Genomic DNA, 19,598 nt, shown 5'->3' on the forward strand with positions numbered 1-19,598 from the left:
AGGAGGGAGGGAGAGAGAGAGAGAGAGGAGGGTTGCTTAGACTAGGCCTACTTTGTTTTGAAGTCCAGATGTTTCCCGTTGTAGTAGGCAGTTTAAAAGAATGTTTTAGACAAGGCTACATTGACTGCATTTATTTATTTGTTAGCCTGTATGTATGTCTTGTGAAGTAAAGTAGGCATTAATTAACATTAATTTTGGCTACATGATATTGATGCAACCACGTTACTTATCGTTGAAATTAGGAATATGCGAGTCAGGTTGGGTTTGGGTCGATGTTAAACGCATACATTGTCGGGTTGGGTGGGGCGGATTGGATCTCCAAAATGGGTCGGGCGGGTGTGGGATATAAAAAAACCCTGACCTGCGCATCACTACACTGTAAAAAAGGTAAATAACAATTGAAGAAGACATGGGATTGGCTTCAGTCACTGGATGAAAAATGATATCTCATAAATATAGACTAGCTAGACTTGCTTTCCTATCCTGTGGGGGTTTTGGATTTGAGGGGAAATCAAGCAACAAAATCATACAGCAAAGAATTCAACATTTTGATTTTTTTTTCATCAGAAGAAAGTGCCATTACACAACCTCACAATATGAGTATAACATTGGTAGATGTTAGATGCCTACTGGTTAGTGCTTCGGACTTGTAACCGGAGGGTTGCTGGTTCGAATCCCGACCAGTAGGCACGGCTGAAACGCTCTTGAGCAAGGCACCTAACCTCTCACTGCTCCCCGAGCGCCGCTGTTGTTGCAGGCAGCTCACTGCGCCGGGATTAGTGTGTGCTTCACCTCACACTGTGTGAGGTGAAGTGTGAGTGTGTTTCACTAATTCACGAATTGGGATAAATGCAGAGACCAAATTTCCCTCATGGGATCAAAAGAGTATACATACTTACTATACTATACTTAGATTAGTTCTGAACAGGCTACGTCTTTCTATCTATCAGTTATATCATCCATTGATACAGAAAAGTCATACTGACATGTAACTAACAGAAAACAAATCCTTGTTTCATCACTGCAACCTTTGGGTTCTCTTAGTAGACAAGGTTTCCAGATTGCTGTCAAAATATCTGAATTTATGCTTAGAACAGTGCCTGCCTTCAGCAGGAAATATACCATCATCCTGAGGGATCAAGCAAATACTCACAGTGCACAGTGCACAGTGTTGAAATGAAGCTATTATTTGTGATTAAACTCATTAAACTCTAACACTCTTAGGAACCTTGTGTTTTGAGTTTGAGTGTAAGCAGTTGTAATTGCACTTACACACTCATGAAAAATGATTCCCCTGGAGCGTTGATTCCATGTATATGTTTTTGTTCCATCCCTATACAGTTTATTAGATATCATTACATTGCTCTAGATAGTATCCCTTCACAAGGCCGATCTCTTGTGATGTATGGTTCTGATTTTGTTGCCATTTAACTCAATCTCTTCAGCATAGAAGCACAACTGAGGGATAAAAGTAATCTGGGGATTCCCTGTAATAGGGGCAGCTGCAGACATCAGGAGTTATGGTGAGGTCAGACATGATCGAGTCACAGACAGACAGACAGACAGACAGACAGACGGCTGTAAAGTGGGAGGTGTTCTGACTAGCGTGATGTGACGTGTGGCAGCTGCACCCACCTGCAAATGTCCTGAGCAGAGGGAGTGACCGACGTACGTGACGCACTGTTTAGCCCCGCCCCCGCAGCGGTACCGCTCGCCTGGTTAAAAAAAAGACGTGTCAGTCACTGAAATAACCAGGACAATCAGGCGTAATAATAACAGATCAATGATTGCACATTACACTTTGTCTGAAGATGTATAGGTGCCCTAATTGTCAAAACTGAAATGTCTGCCAAGTTTCCTGGCTATACTGCCTTTAAAACATAACTTTGTGAATAGTTTGTGGATAACTGCAGCAATAATGTGTAATACTCATCCCCCCACTGAGATCCCACCTGTTCTCACTGGGATTACACTGTTATGTGTGCCTGTCTGGTTATATCAGGCTGTGTTAAAATAGCACATTAATAGCATTTGAAACAGGGATAAGGTTAGGGATCAGAACCTTCGAGATATTGCTTGATCGACTCCCTGATCGCCCTGGCCCTTTTTCCCCCTGAAAGAGAAAGAAAACAGTAAATACTGTACACACACACACACACACACACACATACACACACACACTAATAGTCTATAGTCCTTACCAATACAATAAGGTCCACAGTTTCTAGTAAAACATTCTCTGTTATATGTTATGAGCAGCAGTTGAACCAACACACTTCACCACCAAGGCCTGTATGGACTGGTGATAGACAACAAACTAAAGGTAGGCTGTTCTAGCTGAGATTCAGCCATGTTTGAGCAAACTAAAGGTAGGCTGTTCTAGCTGAGATTCAGCCATGTTTGAGCAAACTAAAGGTAGGCTGTTCTAGCTGAGATTCAGCCATGTTTGAGCAAACTAAAGGTAGGCTGTTCTAGCTGAGATTCAGCCATGTTTGAGCAAACTATGATAGTCTAGGTAAACCAACTGACTGCTTAGAGCTCATGAAAATACATCAAACTAAAACAGTTAGCACGCTAACATGTGAAATACCACAGACATAACCTACTAGCACATGCCCTCACAAACACACACACAGATAGATATACACTGTGCTGTGTGCCTAAAGAAGGGAGTCACATGTGTGGAACACACATTTAATGTGAGCCAGACCCTAAGTCAAGCCAATCCAATTACTTAAGATAACCACCACGTAACAGGTGTGTGGCTGCCAGAGTGTGCTAATGTACAACTTCTTTAAGACCGATCACTTTTTTACTTTAGATTCTTCTCAATGAAGACAGACAGAAAGACATATAGACAGAAAGACATATAGCGATGTAAAAGAGAAGTACAATTGTAAATGTTATCAGTCAGGATATCCGTCTAATCATACATCACTTGAAATGTGTGTGGGTAACACATGAGTACTTAAAACTGACATGATGGGTATCTATGGGGTGTGACTTTCCACTTTTTCTCACACTTAGTAAGTGTTAACTCAGTAAGGGCCTCTTGCACAGAACAGACAAAGAAGTCATTTTGAGAGAGAGAGGCTTCAGAGAGTAAAAGTCCTAGCATATATTGGTTCTACATGTGCACTTAAAACAGGTAATTTTGTTAATTAGTTGATCTATCTGGCTGAAGAGTTCTGCTAATTACAATAAGCTGGTTGAGTGAATGATAAGATTTTTAGTTCCCGAAGCTGGGTTTTCCCACCTGACATTTCCATGTAGTACAACATGCAAGATTTTCAATATTTTAGCTCTCTGCTAGTTGTGAGGGAGTCAAAGTCAGCAGCTCTCTGTTAAGATAACCTACATGTGAGTAAAGTCAGGGCAGTGTGATAGAAAATAATTTACAATAGTTAGTAGAGGAAACATATGCAGTGCATTAACACTGCTGTGCATACACATACGTCAAAGTCTTGCATTAGGCCAAGACGTTAAAGTACATACACAGACAAAAAAAAACGTGTGTTGCACATGCACACAAACAGAAATCTGGACAAATGTACTCCCAAGAGTTATGCAACACCCTATCACACCAAGCTGCTGGCACACCACCAAACACACACTTCAGCTGTTAAGCCTTGAGTCCATGCGAGAAGGGGAAAAAAAACACCCCCCCACACACAGATGAAATATCGCACGACCAATGTAAGCAGCCCATTAATTGACACACACAGATTTTCAAAAGTCTGCCATCACATGTTAAAGACATGTGGGCCTCACTTCATTTATGAAGTTCAGCCAGATGTTATGGTCACAGGCTCAGATGATGGAGGAAAACAGAGGCCCTATGGCCTGAGTTGTACTCTCACAATAGCAGCTAAGAAAAACGTGGGATCACCAGTTTGCAGACAGGACCCCACAGTCCTTTGATGACTACAATAAGCACCAATAACTCACAGAGTGGTGTATGTCAATTTGTGTGTGTGTGTGTGTGTGTGTGTGTGTGTGTGTGTGTGTGCGTGTGCGTGTGTGTGTGAAACACAATAATACATTTCACAAATGTATGTATTTCTCCTGATTTTCAAGAGTTGTAAAACAGCACACATTCACTCTGTCTTTGCCAAGGTACAGGAAGCTGCATGACTGAATGACCAGAGAATCACAATCTACTGCAATCCCTCACCAGTCTTCTTTCAGGCATCACACTATGCTAACTGGATCCCCATTGACATTACTACTCATATTTCCACACTATGCTAACTGGATCCCCATGGACATTACTACTCATATTTCCACACTATGCTAACTGGATCCCCATGGACATTACTACTCATATTTCCACACTATGCTAACTGGATCCCCATGGACATTACTGCTCATATTTCCACACTATGCTAACTGGATCCCCATGGACATTACTGCTCATATTTCCACACTATGCTAACTGGATCCCCATGGACATTACTGCTCATATTTCCACACTATGCTAACTGGATCCCCATGGACATTACTACTCATATTTCCACACATTTGGAGAGCTGTATATACACAGATGCTGCACGCATCATTTAAATCACCCAAACTACAAAATACATGCTACAATGTATAACTTCAAATTATTAAAGACTTTATATTGAATGCATGAGTCAACATATACCCAAAACTCATTAAATAAACACGAACATACACACACATACCTGCAGAAGAGTTGCCTGAGCTCTGACCACAGCTCAGTAAAGGTGTGTGTGAGAGATGCCTTAAGCCCAGCTCAGGGCAGTGCATGTGCATGTGGGTGTGGGTGTGTGTGTGCGCATGCGTCCACACATGAGTGAGTGCTGGGCTGGATTACAGACTGGGCATCTCATATTTAACTCCTCAGGACAAACACTGATTCTGATTGTATGTATTTGTCACATTTGATCGTAAGGTCACAGTCACAGCATCACAATACAATTACAACCAAAGATGTCTTCAAGAAGAACCAAGAGAAATGTTAGCTGTCTGGCAAGGCACTGACACCATATTGCCATTTCACTCTGGATACTCTCTGGCACACTTAGTTCACCAGCTGTCACATTACATTAGTAGGCACAAGTCATTGTAGATGTGTAACAGCAAATTGTTCTAACATGTTAAGCATAGCTGAAACTTAAGTTAATTCCGTAAGAATGTAAGATTTGTACCAAACGTTGTTATAAAGTAAATACAGTGAAACTAAGTTATTTCCAGAACAGGCAGGGTTTGCCCACCTCACTCCCACCAGCACTCTGACCTCCACTACATAATTTGCTAGATTTGGGTCAGAGTAAGACCCTCTGCTGCATGTGTGTTTAGAACATGAGGTACTATGGCCAAGACATTCACAGTGTGGAAACAGGTGTTTGGAACATAAGGCCTCCTGACTTCACCAGTTCTGGATTCTCAGTCTGGATCCAGTTTAGGTGAATGGATGCATGTCATAGTAAAAACAAAAATGCAAACAAAAGTCATCCATCACATTATCAGTCACAAATATATACAATCAAAGCCTTAGTCTTCTGAGCTGGCCTATGGCATTTTAGGCAAACACACGTTTGCTTATGACTATGAACAATGTATGTTTGTGTTTATTTAATGAGTTTTGGGTATGTGTTGACTCCGTTTAGACACTGAGACTGGGACAAGGACACTGCCCATGCAACACAGTGAGTGCTACTGTCACTGAGGCACTAAGACTTAAATATCTTAGATTAGGCGCTTGTACCTAAACAAAGATACAGACTGGTGTTTATATTGTAACCTTCTAGTGCACCATGCTCCTCCTGGTCTAGTCCATCTCTCACAGAGACAGAGCGAAATTCACTTATCCAGAGAGCTCTGATATTACTAGCCTGGCCTGACCTGTGGTGCCACCTTTGCCAGTAATATGACATTTTCAGTCATGGTAGCATTTCTCCTAAATAACCAGGTGCAAAGATTAGAGAGCAGTGCTACAGAGTGCAGCGCTGTAGAAACACATCTAGTTGTTTTCTTGACATTGCTTACAGTGCTGCTCCATTTCTTCTGTTGGTCTCCAATTTGAAGAGCCTTGACTCAATTACCATTGGTATTGTTGTCATATAGTTTACAAATACAAACATTTGTATATTTAATGTATGATTAAGGGGCATTAAGGGGCATTTTAATTTCATCCATATAGGGGATAACCTATGAATCTATCTTCATAGCAAAGCCAGGATTACAAGTTTCTGAATGTATGTTTACAGAACTGTAAGTGCAAATTGTCTGGATGCTATTGCATTTCTTTTCTTTTTTTGGCTTTTTCTTTGGCTTGTCTGCAGCCAAGAAACAGTGGGCTCTAATTTCAATTGAACAGGCCAGTTTTAAAGTCTAGCTAACACCAATTTAATGACAGTGAACAGTGAAAACAGTGTTGAGTGTGTGTTTTTGTGATTTTGTGTGTCTGTGTTGTGCTAGCAGATAGTGATTGTTTGTGACAGTGATGGCAGAAAGCTCAGGAGATTAAGAGTCACAGCACCCAGCTAGGTCACAGAGAAGAGACACGTGATTCTTGAAATCCCCTAGGGATCAATAAAGTATATCTATCTATCTATCTATCTATCTTCTAACCCAGTGTTTCTCAAAGTGTGGTCCGGGGACCACTGGTGGTCCGCAAGCTATCCCAAGTGGTCCGCGAGCAGACGTTGTAAAAAATAATATAGATGAGTTGTTTGCAATATTGAACCAACTTGTATGTAAATCCAAACAGTTCTGCAACACTGCCTATGTAAGCTATGCCAATTTAAATCATATGAATCCTTTGACACAATAAGCAAGGTGCTAAGACAATAAGCAAGGTGGTTCAGTGAGTAGGCCTATTGTGTCTATTAGCTAGGTGGTCCTTGAGGTTTTTTCTAATGGTGGTCCGTGAGGTTTTTTCTAATGTTTAAGTGGTCCTTGGTCTGTAAAAGTTTGAGAAACACTGTTCTAACCTGACTTCTGAGAGAGAGAGAGAGAGAGAGAGTGTGTGAGAGAGAGAGAGAGAGAGAGAGAGAGAGAGAGAGAGAGCATACTTGAACTCTACATGCTTATCATGAAGACGACAGCAGGAATTGTTCAACACATCAACTGATATGGCACTGATTCATTATGTCAATGTAATTTGTGTAACCACACTATATCGATGCCCAAGACAAATTTCTCTATGAAGAGACATTAAAGGCTCATCTTATCTTATCGGATTCAAACCACAACCAAAAGAAACAAGCTGAATAAGGCCACTGTTAAAGACAGCCTTACATCAGCAGCAGAGAATTCCAGAGAGGTGGCTGATGGGAGCTGAACTTGATTCTTGAGTCATTTAACAGTCAACAAAAAAGCTCAACTCTCGAACATCTGTGGTAAAATCAAATGATGCAGTAAATTCAGTTGCTGTTACTGTATCCCCATATGATCTGTTTCTTTTAAGTTACTTGAGAAGTGTTTGACTGCTGTGGCACATACTGTATATTGAGACATTTATATACTATTTATATACATTTACAAACTACACTTTACAGAGCGCACTGTCACATCTTTTGTCTACAGTGTTGGCATCAGGTCAGGCAGAGTGCTGAGGTAGTGCGCCAAGTCTACACGAGGACCACCAAACCAGGCCACTGAAGACAGTAATGCTAACAATCCCAAAACCAGGACACTGTCAGGTTAGCAGGCTTAACTTATCAACTAATCAGGCCAGCCTATTACTAACATTTGAAATGTCGCACACTGAAAATCACCCTGTTATCATCTTACTAGCAAATTAAAAACACTTGCAGTGTTCTCTTTAGCCCATGGACATAGAAATAAGCTCAAATTCTCTCATTACTGCTGACACGCCAGTGTAATTTCAGTATAAATGTTCCAGAAAACTGATTTATATAACATTTATTTACCATCAATTACACAACAACTATGTAATCCACTTAACCAGCATAAATTAGAAGGAAATGTTGCTCAATTACAAAAATAATCAAAAGCTGCCCAAACACAGAGACACACACAAACAAACACACACACACACATAGGCAACGACTCCTCCCAACAGGCATGGTTGAGTAGGGGTTTCTCAAAACGAAAAACTGAAATTGTGAAAACAGGCAAGAACTATACACCACAAATCTACAGAGAACCTTTCTGATTTGTGCGATATCACATGTTTGTGTGTGTGTGTGTGTGTGTGTGTGTGTGTGTGTGTATGTGTGTTTGTGTGTGTGTGTGTGTCAGTCTGTCTGTGTGTGTTCATGTTTATGTGGTACGTGTGTGTGTGTGTGAGAGAGAGAGAGAGAGAGACAGAGAGACAGACAGAGAGAGAGAGATCACATTGAGTGTGTGTGAGCATAGAGTTGTGTGAGTCTCTATTCTAACTCTTACCTCAGGGTCCTTAGTCTTCTCTTTGGAGCGGCTGGAGCGGCGGCCAGTGCTAGCTGAGTCCTTGGCGGCGGGCACCACAGAGATCTGATGAAGCGGCATTCTCTAGAGGCACGCCTGTCCCTCCGGGACTCAGCAGGCCTTCGGTCCTCTACGTCCGCCGGCCATCTTCTCTCTTCAGTTTAGACAAAACACACACACCTCCACAAACACACACTCACGCCAGCAGGCTCAGATAGGGTCCAGTGGGGGGACTTTGCGCACGAGGGACGACGCAGAGACACATTCGCTGCATGCTAGTAGAGGCAACTCCTTCATAACGCCTGAGGATCCCGCCTCCCAGAGTAAAGAGGATAGGAGGGGGGGGAGGGGGGAGGGGTGCTGGGAAGAAGGTAGACAAAGAGCAAGATGGATGGACAGAGGAAGAGATAGTAAGTCTCTGTCACCTTAGATTGACAGGTCAGTGTGTGTGTGTGTGTGTATGTGTGTGTATGTGTGTGTGTGTGTGGGTGCATGTGTGTCTGTGTGAGTTGACTCTGCCATGCTAACCTGGTAAGTAACCATACGGAGCTTAGGTTATTTTCGCATTAAATCCAGTCCCTCTTTCCAGGAGGTGGGGTGTGTGTGTGGGTGGGTGTGTGTGGGTGTGTGCAGACGCTGGGAGTGGCACTCCTCCCTAATCTGATTAATGTTCTGGAGCTTACTATTGCACCTACAATGCGCACACAGCACACACACACACACACACACACACACACACACCATAAAAGTGAACATCTTTGCCAATACATAGAATCATGGATTTCTGTCACAGACGGAAAATGCTGACAGACAGTAACCTCAATGTCACATAAATGCGCAGTGTGTGTGTGTGTGTGTGTGTGTGTGCGTGCGTGCGTGCGTGTGTGTATAGGTGTGTGACTTGTGGTCATTCCTGACTACCTATCTGGTTATGCCAAGGTTCATGAAGAGTTTAGCCTGGTAACAGTCCTGGTATTCTAATGGGCGTGGACTTCAGGTTAATTTTGAAACCATTGGACCAGCCTCTAACCAATTGGCAGTGACCAATGGCACTTCCTATTTCACCATAAGGTACAAGCTGATGATATTAGCCTTTTTCCAAATCCTGGTGACAGTAAGGAAAGACAGATAGATAGATAGATAGATAGATAGATAGATAGATACTTTATTGATCCCCAAGGGGAAATTCAGACAGTCTTTACCCTTGATAAATGCATCATTTTTATAGCTAGATGGAGGAAGAAGAAGAGACCTCTACAATGGATGAACAATGATCATCAGCCACTGTTGTTTTGTTCCACAACACTAGCTTGCAGCCTGGTTGTGTTAGCAAAGATATTAAATCGCACCGCATATGGGCAGCGACATAAGTGCTCTTAACAACAAACTGGACAGGAACTTTCTGAGTAAAGACCAGATCCGTGTGGTTTTAGCATTATAACTGCTGCACAGATTTATCACAGAACCAATGTGATGATGTTGACATATTCATATTCTATTTAGATGTAATGAACTTGCTATACATAGCAAAGTAAACAGCCTGACAGTGCTTTTGGATCTGATTACATGAACTTATGTTGGTGTAACTTTATCCGTGGGGCCATTAATAAAATTGCATTATTTTGGTTTATACCAGACCATTTTCTGCCTTATTTTTATTTGGACAATAATGAATAAATAGTTTTAATTAAAATAATTCAACACCATCTTCAACCATACTTATTCCTCACAGATGAAGGCGAATCTATATGATCTCTTCAGCTATTGCCCAACCCTACATGCCATGCCAAAATCCAGATCTGGAAATGTATGCCAATGTAGGCCAGCATGCCAACCTCCACAGCATTTCAGTCTTCTAGGAACAAAGGCTACTGTGCCCTGCACATTTATTGGCACCCCTGGTAAAGATAAATAAAAAATGGCGCACACTAGTGTCTTTATGAGTCTGAGACCTACACAGATGTAGTTTTCCCACACAGTGCCCACACTGCTTAAATAGTAAACATACATGCATCCATTTTTGTATAAATGGGTCTTTGTATATTTTAATGTATATTCATACTTGTTGCACTTGACTTGACATTGCACTTTTTTACGACATTTCAGTTACTGTCCAGTGCAATATTCCTATTGAAAACCTGTAGTCAAGAGTAAGCAATTATGAATTAGGTCTACAGCTAAACTAACCAAGCTAGTGTGCACAATTTAATCATTTTAATTTGTAATATTCTTAATGTAACATTGTGTCAATGGAGCATTGGCTAAATATGAATTTATGAAATATAAATAGGTTGATGCAGCACCTGTTTTCACTGACAATAACATACTCCTGACTTGACTAAAAAAGTGTCTTAACTTTTATATATTTTACGTAGGCCTATTTGGTCTATTTTCTAGCCTAAATCTAATGTCCCAACTAATAACACCGCACTGGTGTTATGCCTTGTAGCCTAGTGCCCAAAATGGCTATGATAATTCTGTACGTAGTTCTAGCTATCATATGTTTTAAGTTGCAGGGTAAAGCATCATCTTGGAGGCAAATCTTGACTTTGCATACCAGGCAGATTAGCCAATGAAACAGGCCTATTTCAACAGGCTGCAGATGAGGTGGCTTGAGTGAAGATGGATCATATCCCCTGTGTAACTAGTCTGGGTTTCACCAGACCAAGCTCAAAAGAAATCGCCGGCAGATCAGGCTGGGTTCACCCAGCCTACTGTGTAACAATATGGGTTAGGCTATTGGAGTTATTTCTTCATAGGTAAGGGGCAGCTTTAGCATCAGAACAAGACAAAAAAGTCGTTTTACAATATTTTCCAATCACGTTTCAATTCAATTCCTCTAGTTAGCGAGAGCACCTCGCATACTAACGTTGACTGTAGGTGCTGCCTCGTTCATTCAGATTAGCTTGCTATTCTGTTCATTCATAGTTGGAGACGTTGGCGCTCCTTTATGCAGTAGGTTGCATAGCATAGTTGCAGCTTTTTTTATCTGAAAAAGTGTTAGGCTACTTACCATTTATTGCCGTGTTTAATGTTTCACTGTTCCTACTGATGCCCATATCTTAGCTCCTCAATAAACCAAAACAATCACACCCTCTCCCTCAGGTCCACTGCGGAATGCGGGGAGCGACATCCCCTATCACTCTTTCTCTCTCGCTAGCCGATGATGTCATTCACCTCTCTATTCCAGGGGTTTTCAACTGGTTCTGTGCCAAGGACCACCATCCTGACAAACAAGTAATCCACGGACCACATTGTGTGTGTGTGTAGCCTTGCCCTCTACTTTAGATATGCCAGTGTGGAAAAACCGCTCTCAGAGGTATTTTTGGAAAGGGTAAAAGACACCTCACAGCACTCTTTCTCATGAGCAGCTGTCCTTTGACATCACGCAAAATTGTGTGTCTCCATATGACGCGAGTTTCCGCGGTTCCATGGCCTCAACGTTGAACATACGAAACAGTGGTACCTCCTCTCCAGTTTTGTCAATCGTTACTGTAAATCCATATTTAATATTTAATCGTCACTGTATTTTCTTTCTCGTTTCCAATATGTTTCCTCCGAAGTTGTAACTTTGTCTGAAGAGCATGCAGCAGAATCCTGTCCATCTGTCCTGACATCTGTTACTTTCCTTAGACTAGCCTACTAAATAGCGATCCATGCTGATACTGGCTAGCTAACTTCACCTTAGTTATAAACGTTAGTTAACAGCTCCACTGCTCTCCAAATTTCACCAAACTATTAAGCTTATTTTCAACGAAACCTAACGTGAACTCCGTCCGATATGCTGGTCTATTTCCTAGCCTAGGCTACCTTATGAATGTGCGTGTGTGACGTTGGGGACGCAAAACACACTATTAGCAAAGCACAGGATAGACCTGTAGGCCTACAAGCTAGCATATCCTGTGTCAGTTTGAATCTCATCTCCTCTATAGTATTTTAGATATTTTCAATAAGTTCAGTATTCACACCAATGCGCAAAAATTCTGGAAATGGTTTGGAAAAATTAATGATAATGAAAAAATTTATTAATTGTGAAATTACGCAGGCTGGAATGCCTGGACCACCTGCAATGACGCGCGGACCACCGGTTGAAAACCCCTGCTCTATTCCATCAAATGTCATGGGCACAGGCAGCCACATAGTTTACTCACTGCACTTCAGTTCGGCAACTATATGATGTTTTCAGTACCACCGGATTTCCCCTCTAAATCTAGGCTATAGCACCAAATACCAACATTATCAATAGATTGAAAAAATAATTGAACAGAATAATAGGGTAAGAATAACCATAAACAGTGTGCGTTTGCTTTTGTGTATAGGCTATGTGTGTTTTTGTGTGTGTGTGTGTGTGTGGTGGTGGTGGTGGTGTGTGTGTGTGTGTGGGGGGGGGGGGTAATGGTGTGTGTGTGCGCGTGTGTCTGCTTGCCTGTGTGTGTTCGCTTGTGAGTGGGTGTGTGGGGGTAATGTGGTGTGTGTGTGTGTTTTTATGTGTGTGTGCATGTGTGTGCCTGCTTGCCTTCATGTGCAGAGATGGCAAAAGTATTCACTTCTCGTACTCAAGTAGAAGTACAAATACTTGTGTTAAAAAATACTCTGGTAAAAGTAGAAGTACTGATTTAACTTCTTTACTCAAGTAAAAGTAACAAAGTACAGGCTTGGAAATGTACTTAAAGTATAAAAGTAAAAGTAGCCTTGTGAATGACAACCATTTTTTATGCAACAGTACCTGGACCACACAAATGTTACTAGAGTGCAAGTGCCAATCTCTTTTTTAAAATCTTCCATTTCTAGCCTTTCCCCCCCAACATTGCATTGCCTACTTCAGAGGGCAGTGTGTTGTATTGGCTTACCATCAAATGCTGGACATCTTTAGAAAGCTAAGATCCTGTAGTTTCTTAAAAAGCACTGGCATAGAGTTACAGAGCCTATATTGTTTTTTCTCTCTCTTCTTTCTTTTCCCTCTAGGTCACTTGACATGATTTTAGAAACACAACTGAGCCCTAGCATCAGGTCTTGCGAAGCTGTGTGCAAACGTAGATCAATATAGAATGAAAAATGAGTACTTTAGACCATTATTTGCCAAGGTATGCTCATGCGTTTTGTAATGCCCTATGGGAACTCCCCAAGGACTTTTGGTTACCCCAAATGCATACTGACAATAAAAGTATGCATTTCTGAGGTTTCTTGTAGACTATTTGGATTGTATGTCAGGTTCTCATATAGAATGACACAAAATGGTAGCCTAGAAATCTAGACACGCCCCATTCGGCATCGGGCTAGCCATGCAAATAAATCACTGTTTTACACCATTTACGAGGCTCAATGTATCTCCACACTTCATTGGTAGACTTCCGAGGGCCCTGACATTTAAAACGAGACATTGAGAACTTTGAAAAAGCACTGGTAGTTTACTTACAAGACGATTTATACAGACAGTATCTTCACGAAGTTCACCGTTTGCCGTCTTCAATTTAGTCACGATAAGTCGAGCGACGAGTAAGAATGAACAGGTATGATAAGGGATCAGATTCCAAAAATAATTCAGTGGAAATGCATGGATTTCAGTTTCTTCCAGTAGCAGCAACTGGAATCCATGCATTTCCACTGCTACCAGTGCTTTTTCAAAGTTCTCAATGTCTCGTTTTAAATGTCAGGGCCCTCGGAAGTCTACCAATGAAGTGTGGAGATACATTGAGCCTCGTAAATGGTGTAAAACAGTGATTTATTTGCATGGCTAGCCCGATGCCGAAGCACCACAATTGAAAAAGCTGTTGGTAGCATCGGCTAACTAGCGCCAGATTTTGGAGTGCAGGGGACAAGCCGAGATGGGCTATGAGACATACGTTCACACTCTGTATCATGTTTCAATACACTTTAGGTCAATATCACACCGGAATTTTCCTTTAAGCTTTTATTAAGTTGGCAAACGTTTGAACTAGCCAACTAGCTTCGCTGGTGGGAAACACATGGGACTCATAGCGCTGCCGCTGTCCTATTGCGTGCAGAGGGAATTTGAAAGACAACTGATTATCCCGCCCCTCAGACTGAGCACTGCGAACGGTGAGTGCCCAGACCCTAACAAAATGGAATAATTACAAAAAAGTCTCTATTTTTGCGTTTTCTTTGTTGGCTTCATGTGTGTATAAGATGGACTATACATCTGCACAACTAATATTGGATAAAATAACATGAATATTTAATTTCTATGGATTCCTGTGAATATTTCAAGACCAGGAATGTAGTGGTAAAATAAGAGGTGGGTAAACTATGAATTAAGTGATCACGGTAAGGTGGACTGCGTCATGCGGCATCAGATTTTTAGAAAAGGCATTCAGAACATGTTTGATGATGGAGGTTATTGTCCAATGTTTATAACAATACCAGTAGCATTAACTGGTTCATAGAGTGTTTATGAGTGTACATATTGTTATTGTGGATAATACAGTGTGATTTTTAAATGTTAACAGTTGTAATTGGTATTGGAAGTATTTGTACTTCGTTACTTCCCATCTCTGTTCATGTGCATGTTTTTATGTGTGTGTATGTGATTGTGTGTGTATGCATGTATGTGTGTGCGTGTGTGTGTTTGTGCATGCTTGTGTGCACGTGTTTGTGTTTATGTGTGTGTGCGTGTGCTTATGTGCGGGCCTGTGTGTGTGTGTGTGTGCATGTGAGTGTGTGTGTACGTATGCCTGCATGTCTACAGTGTGCGTGTGTCTTTATGTGTGTGTGTGTGTGTGTGTGTGTGTGTGTGTATTTATGTGTGTGTTAAATGTGTGTGTGTGAGTTTGTGCGTACCTGTTTGTGTTTGTCTGTGCTTGTGTATGTGTGTGTGTTTTTATGGGTGTATGTGTGTGCTTATGTGTGTGTGTGCATGTATCTTTATGTGTGTTTGTGTGTGTTCATGAGTGTGTGTGTGTGTGTGTGTGCATATGTAGGGTACACATCTACAGGCATGAATTAATTTATTGTATGCCCCCCCCCCCCTGTGAACGGAATTCCCCGACACTTGGCATGCATTCACAGGGTGTCAGATCCTACACCTCCAATTTCGTGCAATTATGACCTTGTCAGACAGAGATACCTGCGATTACAACCATTCATTTTTGCTTTTTCATTTTTAACTAGACCTAATTTTTTTGTTATGTTGGCCTCCAGGGGCCATATCAACCCATCCCATATCCATTCATGGGGGACCATACAATAAATTAATATATTTGTACATTTAGTGACTGTACACCTCGCATGCACACACACACACTCATGAACACAAACACACTCATAAAGATATGTGCACACACATGCATGCAGGCACACACACACACACACACATACACACACACACACACACACTCATTGCCCATAAATGCTGTCCATAGAGCAGTGCTCCTAGCATCTGTCGGTTATATTGGGTCATAACCATGTGGGATACCTTTTAACTGCCTTTGACCACCATCAAAGTTCAAGCTTGTGAGCTTGAAGTGTTTTGCTCAAGGGCATGGTAGATGTTTTAACACATACGCATTGCACTCAGGATATGAGTGTGCAGCCCCTTATTTCTCAGTTTATTACTCACTAAACACCCAACGCAGGGGGAGCAAAGCAGATGTCTCTACCTATAACCCCTTCAGCCTGGATCCCAAAACCAACACAGGTCCCGTGTTCACCACATAATGATGCGGCTAAGTAAACAAATGTCAATGAGCTGTCGGTTCAAATTGATCTTTGTCTGCTTGGAAAGAGGGATTATCATGCAGAGATTTCATGTAATCCAGTGTAGTTGCCTGTATGTTGTAAATTCAAGACTTGCCCTAACAGTAGAGAAAGTATCATTATTCACTGACTCTTTGTATGGAATATATATGTTGTATCCCATTCTAACCCATTCAGAACCCCATGATGTTCCAGAAACAAAAGAAATGCAATAGAGGATTTTTACACTGCAAAAAATAAAACAAGAAAAGGCTTTTGTCTCTTCCAATGGACAGTGGATCTGAACCCAAGAAATCACCTTGCATTAAAAAGGGCAATAAATAGTCTAAATAGTAAAATAAAAAAAAAGTAAATAAGTAAATAAAAATTCAACAACATGAATGTTTTTATTTTTCATGAATGGTTAACTCATAACAAATGAATACATTGGTGCCAAATCAGTGCGTCTACAGGTATTACTTACTTACTTACTTACTTAGTCCTCTTCGCCCCTGAAGGGGCATAGGGCCTGCACAATAGCTCTCCACTTGACATGTGCAGCTCTTTTGCCTCTCCCCAAGACATCTGGATTGACCCGAGCTCCTGGTCCAGCGTTCATCTCCATGTTGTCACTGGGCGGCTTTTGTGTCTCTTGCCCTGTGGATTTCAATCCAATGCGTGTTTTGTAATGTTGGTTTGTGGTCTTCACAGGATGTGGCCAATCCAGCGCCATTTCCGTCTCCTCATGTTGTCGTTGATGGGAGTTTGTTTTGTTGTCTTCCACAGTTGCTGATTTGAAATGCCCTCAGGCCACCGTATCCTCAGTATTTGGCAGAGGCATTTGTTGGTAAACGCTTGCCGTTTTCTTTGTCTGTTTCCATGTTTCTGACCCAAATTAAAGGACAGATTTCAAGTAGCTGTATCCCTCTCCAATTTTGGCAGTTGCCCAGATCGACCATCTTGGGTAATTTTATGAGGCCCAGTCTCCATTCTTCTGGAACTTCCACAGTCTCCCATATAGCTGTAAAGAGGTCGTAGAGGATGTTGTTTCAGGGCACACCTTCAAGACTTCTGGTGCTATATTATCTGGTCCTGGGGCTTTGTCATTCTTGATTTTTCTTAGCGCCTTGATGATGCATCTTTTGTGATTGGGTCTGTGTCTATTTCGAGGTCTTTACCTTCAGGTATGTTTGGTGGATCAGGATTTTCCTCTCCGTTGAATAGTTCACAGAAACGCTCTTTCCATCTGTCCAATTGTTTATCTAGTTTACTGAGGATGTTTCCCTCTTCGACCCTTATTGGTTTGGATGTGTTGACTGGCTTTCCTGCCAGCTTCCGTGTGATGTTGTATACTGATTTAATGTCATTTCTCTGCAGCTGCCAGATTCTGTGTGATGTTGTATACTGATTTAATGTCATTTCTCTGCATGGCGTCTTCAGCATGCTCTGCTAGCTGGTCATTGTGGTTTCTTTTGTCCCCTTTAGATTTCCTTTTGACTTATTTCCAGTAGGAGTATTCCTGTATTAATCTTTGTTTTTGTGCCCTTGTCTTTGTTTGTTCTAGACTTTCCTTGATCTTTCTCCTTTTCTCAATTGTCTCAATGGTTTCCTCTGACAACTAGATCTTATACTTTCTTCTGGAGTGACCAAGCTTCTCTTCACATGTTTTGTTGAAGGAGTTCTTTGCCCTTTCCCACTTGCTCTTGACTGAGCCATCGTCCATGTTTGCTAGTGCTTGGAACTGGTTCTTTAGGTCTACAATAAAATCTCTGTTGATATTTGCGTCTAGCAGCTTTTTTATGTTGAATCGTTTCTGGATCTGTTTGTCATTCCCTTTCTTTGTTTTTGCTATTTTTAGAAAAGGCATTCAGAACATGTTTGATGACGGTGGAGGTTATTGTCCAATGTTTATAACAATACAAGTGACATTAAGTGGTTCATAGAGTGTTGATAAGTGTACATATTGTTATTGTAAATAATACAGTGTGATTTGTAAATGTTAACAGTTTTGAGAAGTGGATAAACTCTAATAAGAGATGGATAAACTATTTCTGAAATTTCAGAGGTGGGTAAACTGTGTTTACTTGCATTTAGCCTCCACTACATCCCTGTTCAAGACCCAATACTGCATCTACTTATTGCTAAGGATATAGGCTACACTGCAGCTAAGTTAGGGAAGCACCAAAGGCAGGAAGAGGAGGAGGGCATTTTTGACTAAATTTAATTAGAATAGAATAGAATAGAATAGAATAGAATAGAATAGAATAGAATATACTTTATTGTCATGCCTGCATTAAAATTGTCTTTGGTCTCACTGATAGGAATAGTATAAAACACATAGGAAACATAGAGTAGACACATTCATTCCATTACACACAGACATATAGCCACAGGATGAACACAGCACATCACATGTATCCCCTCCCTCTGGCCCACACACACATGCATACACATCAGATACAAGGCAAAAAGCACCAGTTCCAGCCCATTTGTAGTGCTCTTGGCTACACCTCCCTTCTGTCTAGTTTTTCCATTGTTTGTTGACCATGGAAATTGCATTTGGAATTTGGAATGGATTCCTTGCCATGTGTACTCTGTAGCGCCGCCCTAGGGGGAGCAGCTCAAATTCAGAATGGAGGGGGTGTGTGTCATCATCTAGTATGTTCATGGCTTGTACTGCAGTGCTGTATAGATTATCTGGTGTTTTTTGAGGTCGCCCTATGATTTTCCCTGCCATTTTAACAATTCTGGACAGCTTGTTCTTATTGTGTAAAGTCAAGTGACCATACCAGACAGAAATGTTATAAGTAAGGATGCTCTCCACTAAACTGACATATATCCTCTCAAGAATATTACAGCTGACTCCAAATCCCTTCAATTTCCTATTTAAAAACAGTCTTTGGCTGGCCTTTTTGCTTATAGCATCAGCATTTTCAGTATAATTTAACTTATCATCAATGTATGTTCCCAAATACTTAAAACAGTTAACAATTTCAACAGTTTGATTGATTAATGTCAGTGGTGTTGGAGAACCTGTTTGATTAAGAATTAGCTCCTTTGTTTTACCTGCATTGAGTAAAAGTGAGCTGGTCTTACACCACTGTTCTAGCTTGAAAACATGTTCAACATAATCAGATATACTGTCGTCCTTGTGAAACATTCCCACCAGTGCCATATCATCTGCATATTTGAATAATTTAAAAGTACTATGATGTAGTGTCATTTCATTTGTATACACAGAAAACAGGACAGGAGAAAGAACACATCCTTGAGGGGCCCCTGTATTAAGTACTATTTCATTAGAGGTCATGTCCCTGGCACACACTCGCTGTGGGCGGTCAGTTAGGAAGTGCTTGATCCAGTGAGATAGTAATTGAGACATACTACTATGTGCTAACATTAACGTTACTGCCACCAAGCTGCAATGATTTGCTGTGAATGAATGCCACCCAAATCTGTCACCTTGTAGTGATGCGTCAAGTGCAACATATATTCCCATCCGCTAT

At 41.2% G+C, this 19,598-nt stretch overlaps 1 protein-coding gene across 2 annotated transcripts in view; it reads right to left on the bottom strand.

Moving 5' to 3' along the window:
• Nucleotides 1-8,754, bottom strand: part of marchf1 (membrane-associated ring finger (C3HC4) 1) — a 13,190-nt gene extending 4,436 nt beyond the window's left edge. For both annotated transcript variants that reach the window (XM_076295473.1, XM_076295472.1), the window contains exons 1-3: nucleotides 8,383-8,754; nucleotides 2,063-2,113; nucleotides 1,636-1,715 (exon numbers count right to left, since the gene is read on the bottom strand). In XM_076295473.1, the coding sequence (XP_076151588.1) occupies nucleotides 1,636-1,715; nucleotides 2,063-2,113; nucleotides 8,383-8,481 (230 nt within the window). In that variant the 5' untranslated portion in view covers nucleotides 8,482-8,754. The remainder of the gene's footprint in view (nucleotides 1-1,635; nucleotides 1,716-2,062; nucleotides 2,114-8,382) is intronic.
• Between the last annotated feature and the right edge of the window lie 10,844 nt (nucleotides 8,755-19,598).

The sequence above is a fragment of the Alosa pseudoharengus genome, unplaced genomic scaffold (assembly GCF_046254945.1).
Source record: "Alosa pseudoharengus isolate Yale_2024_CS ecotype anadromous, Long Island Sound unplaced genomic scaffold, YU_APseudo_1.1 YU_APseudo_1.1_scf_2, whole genome shotgun sequence".
NCBI lineage: Eukaryota > Metazoa > Chordata > Actinopteri > Clupeiformes > Clupeidae > Alosa > Alosa pseudoharengus.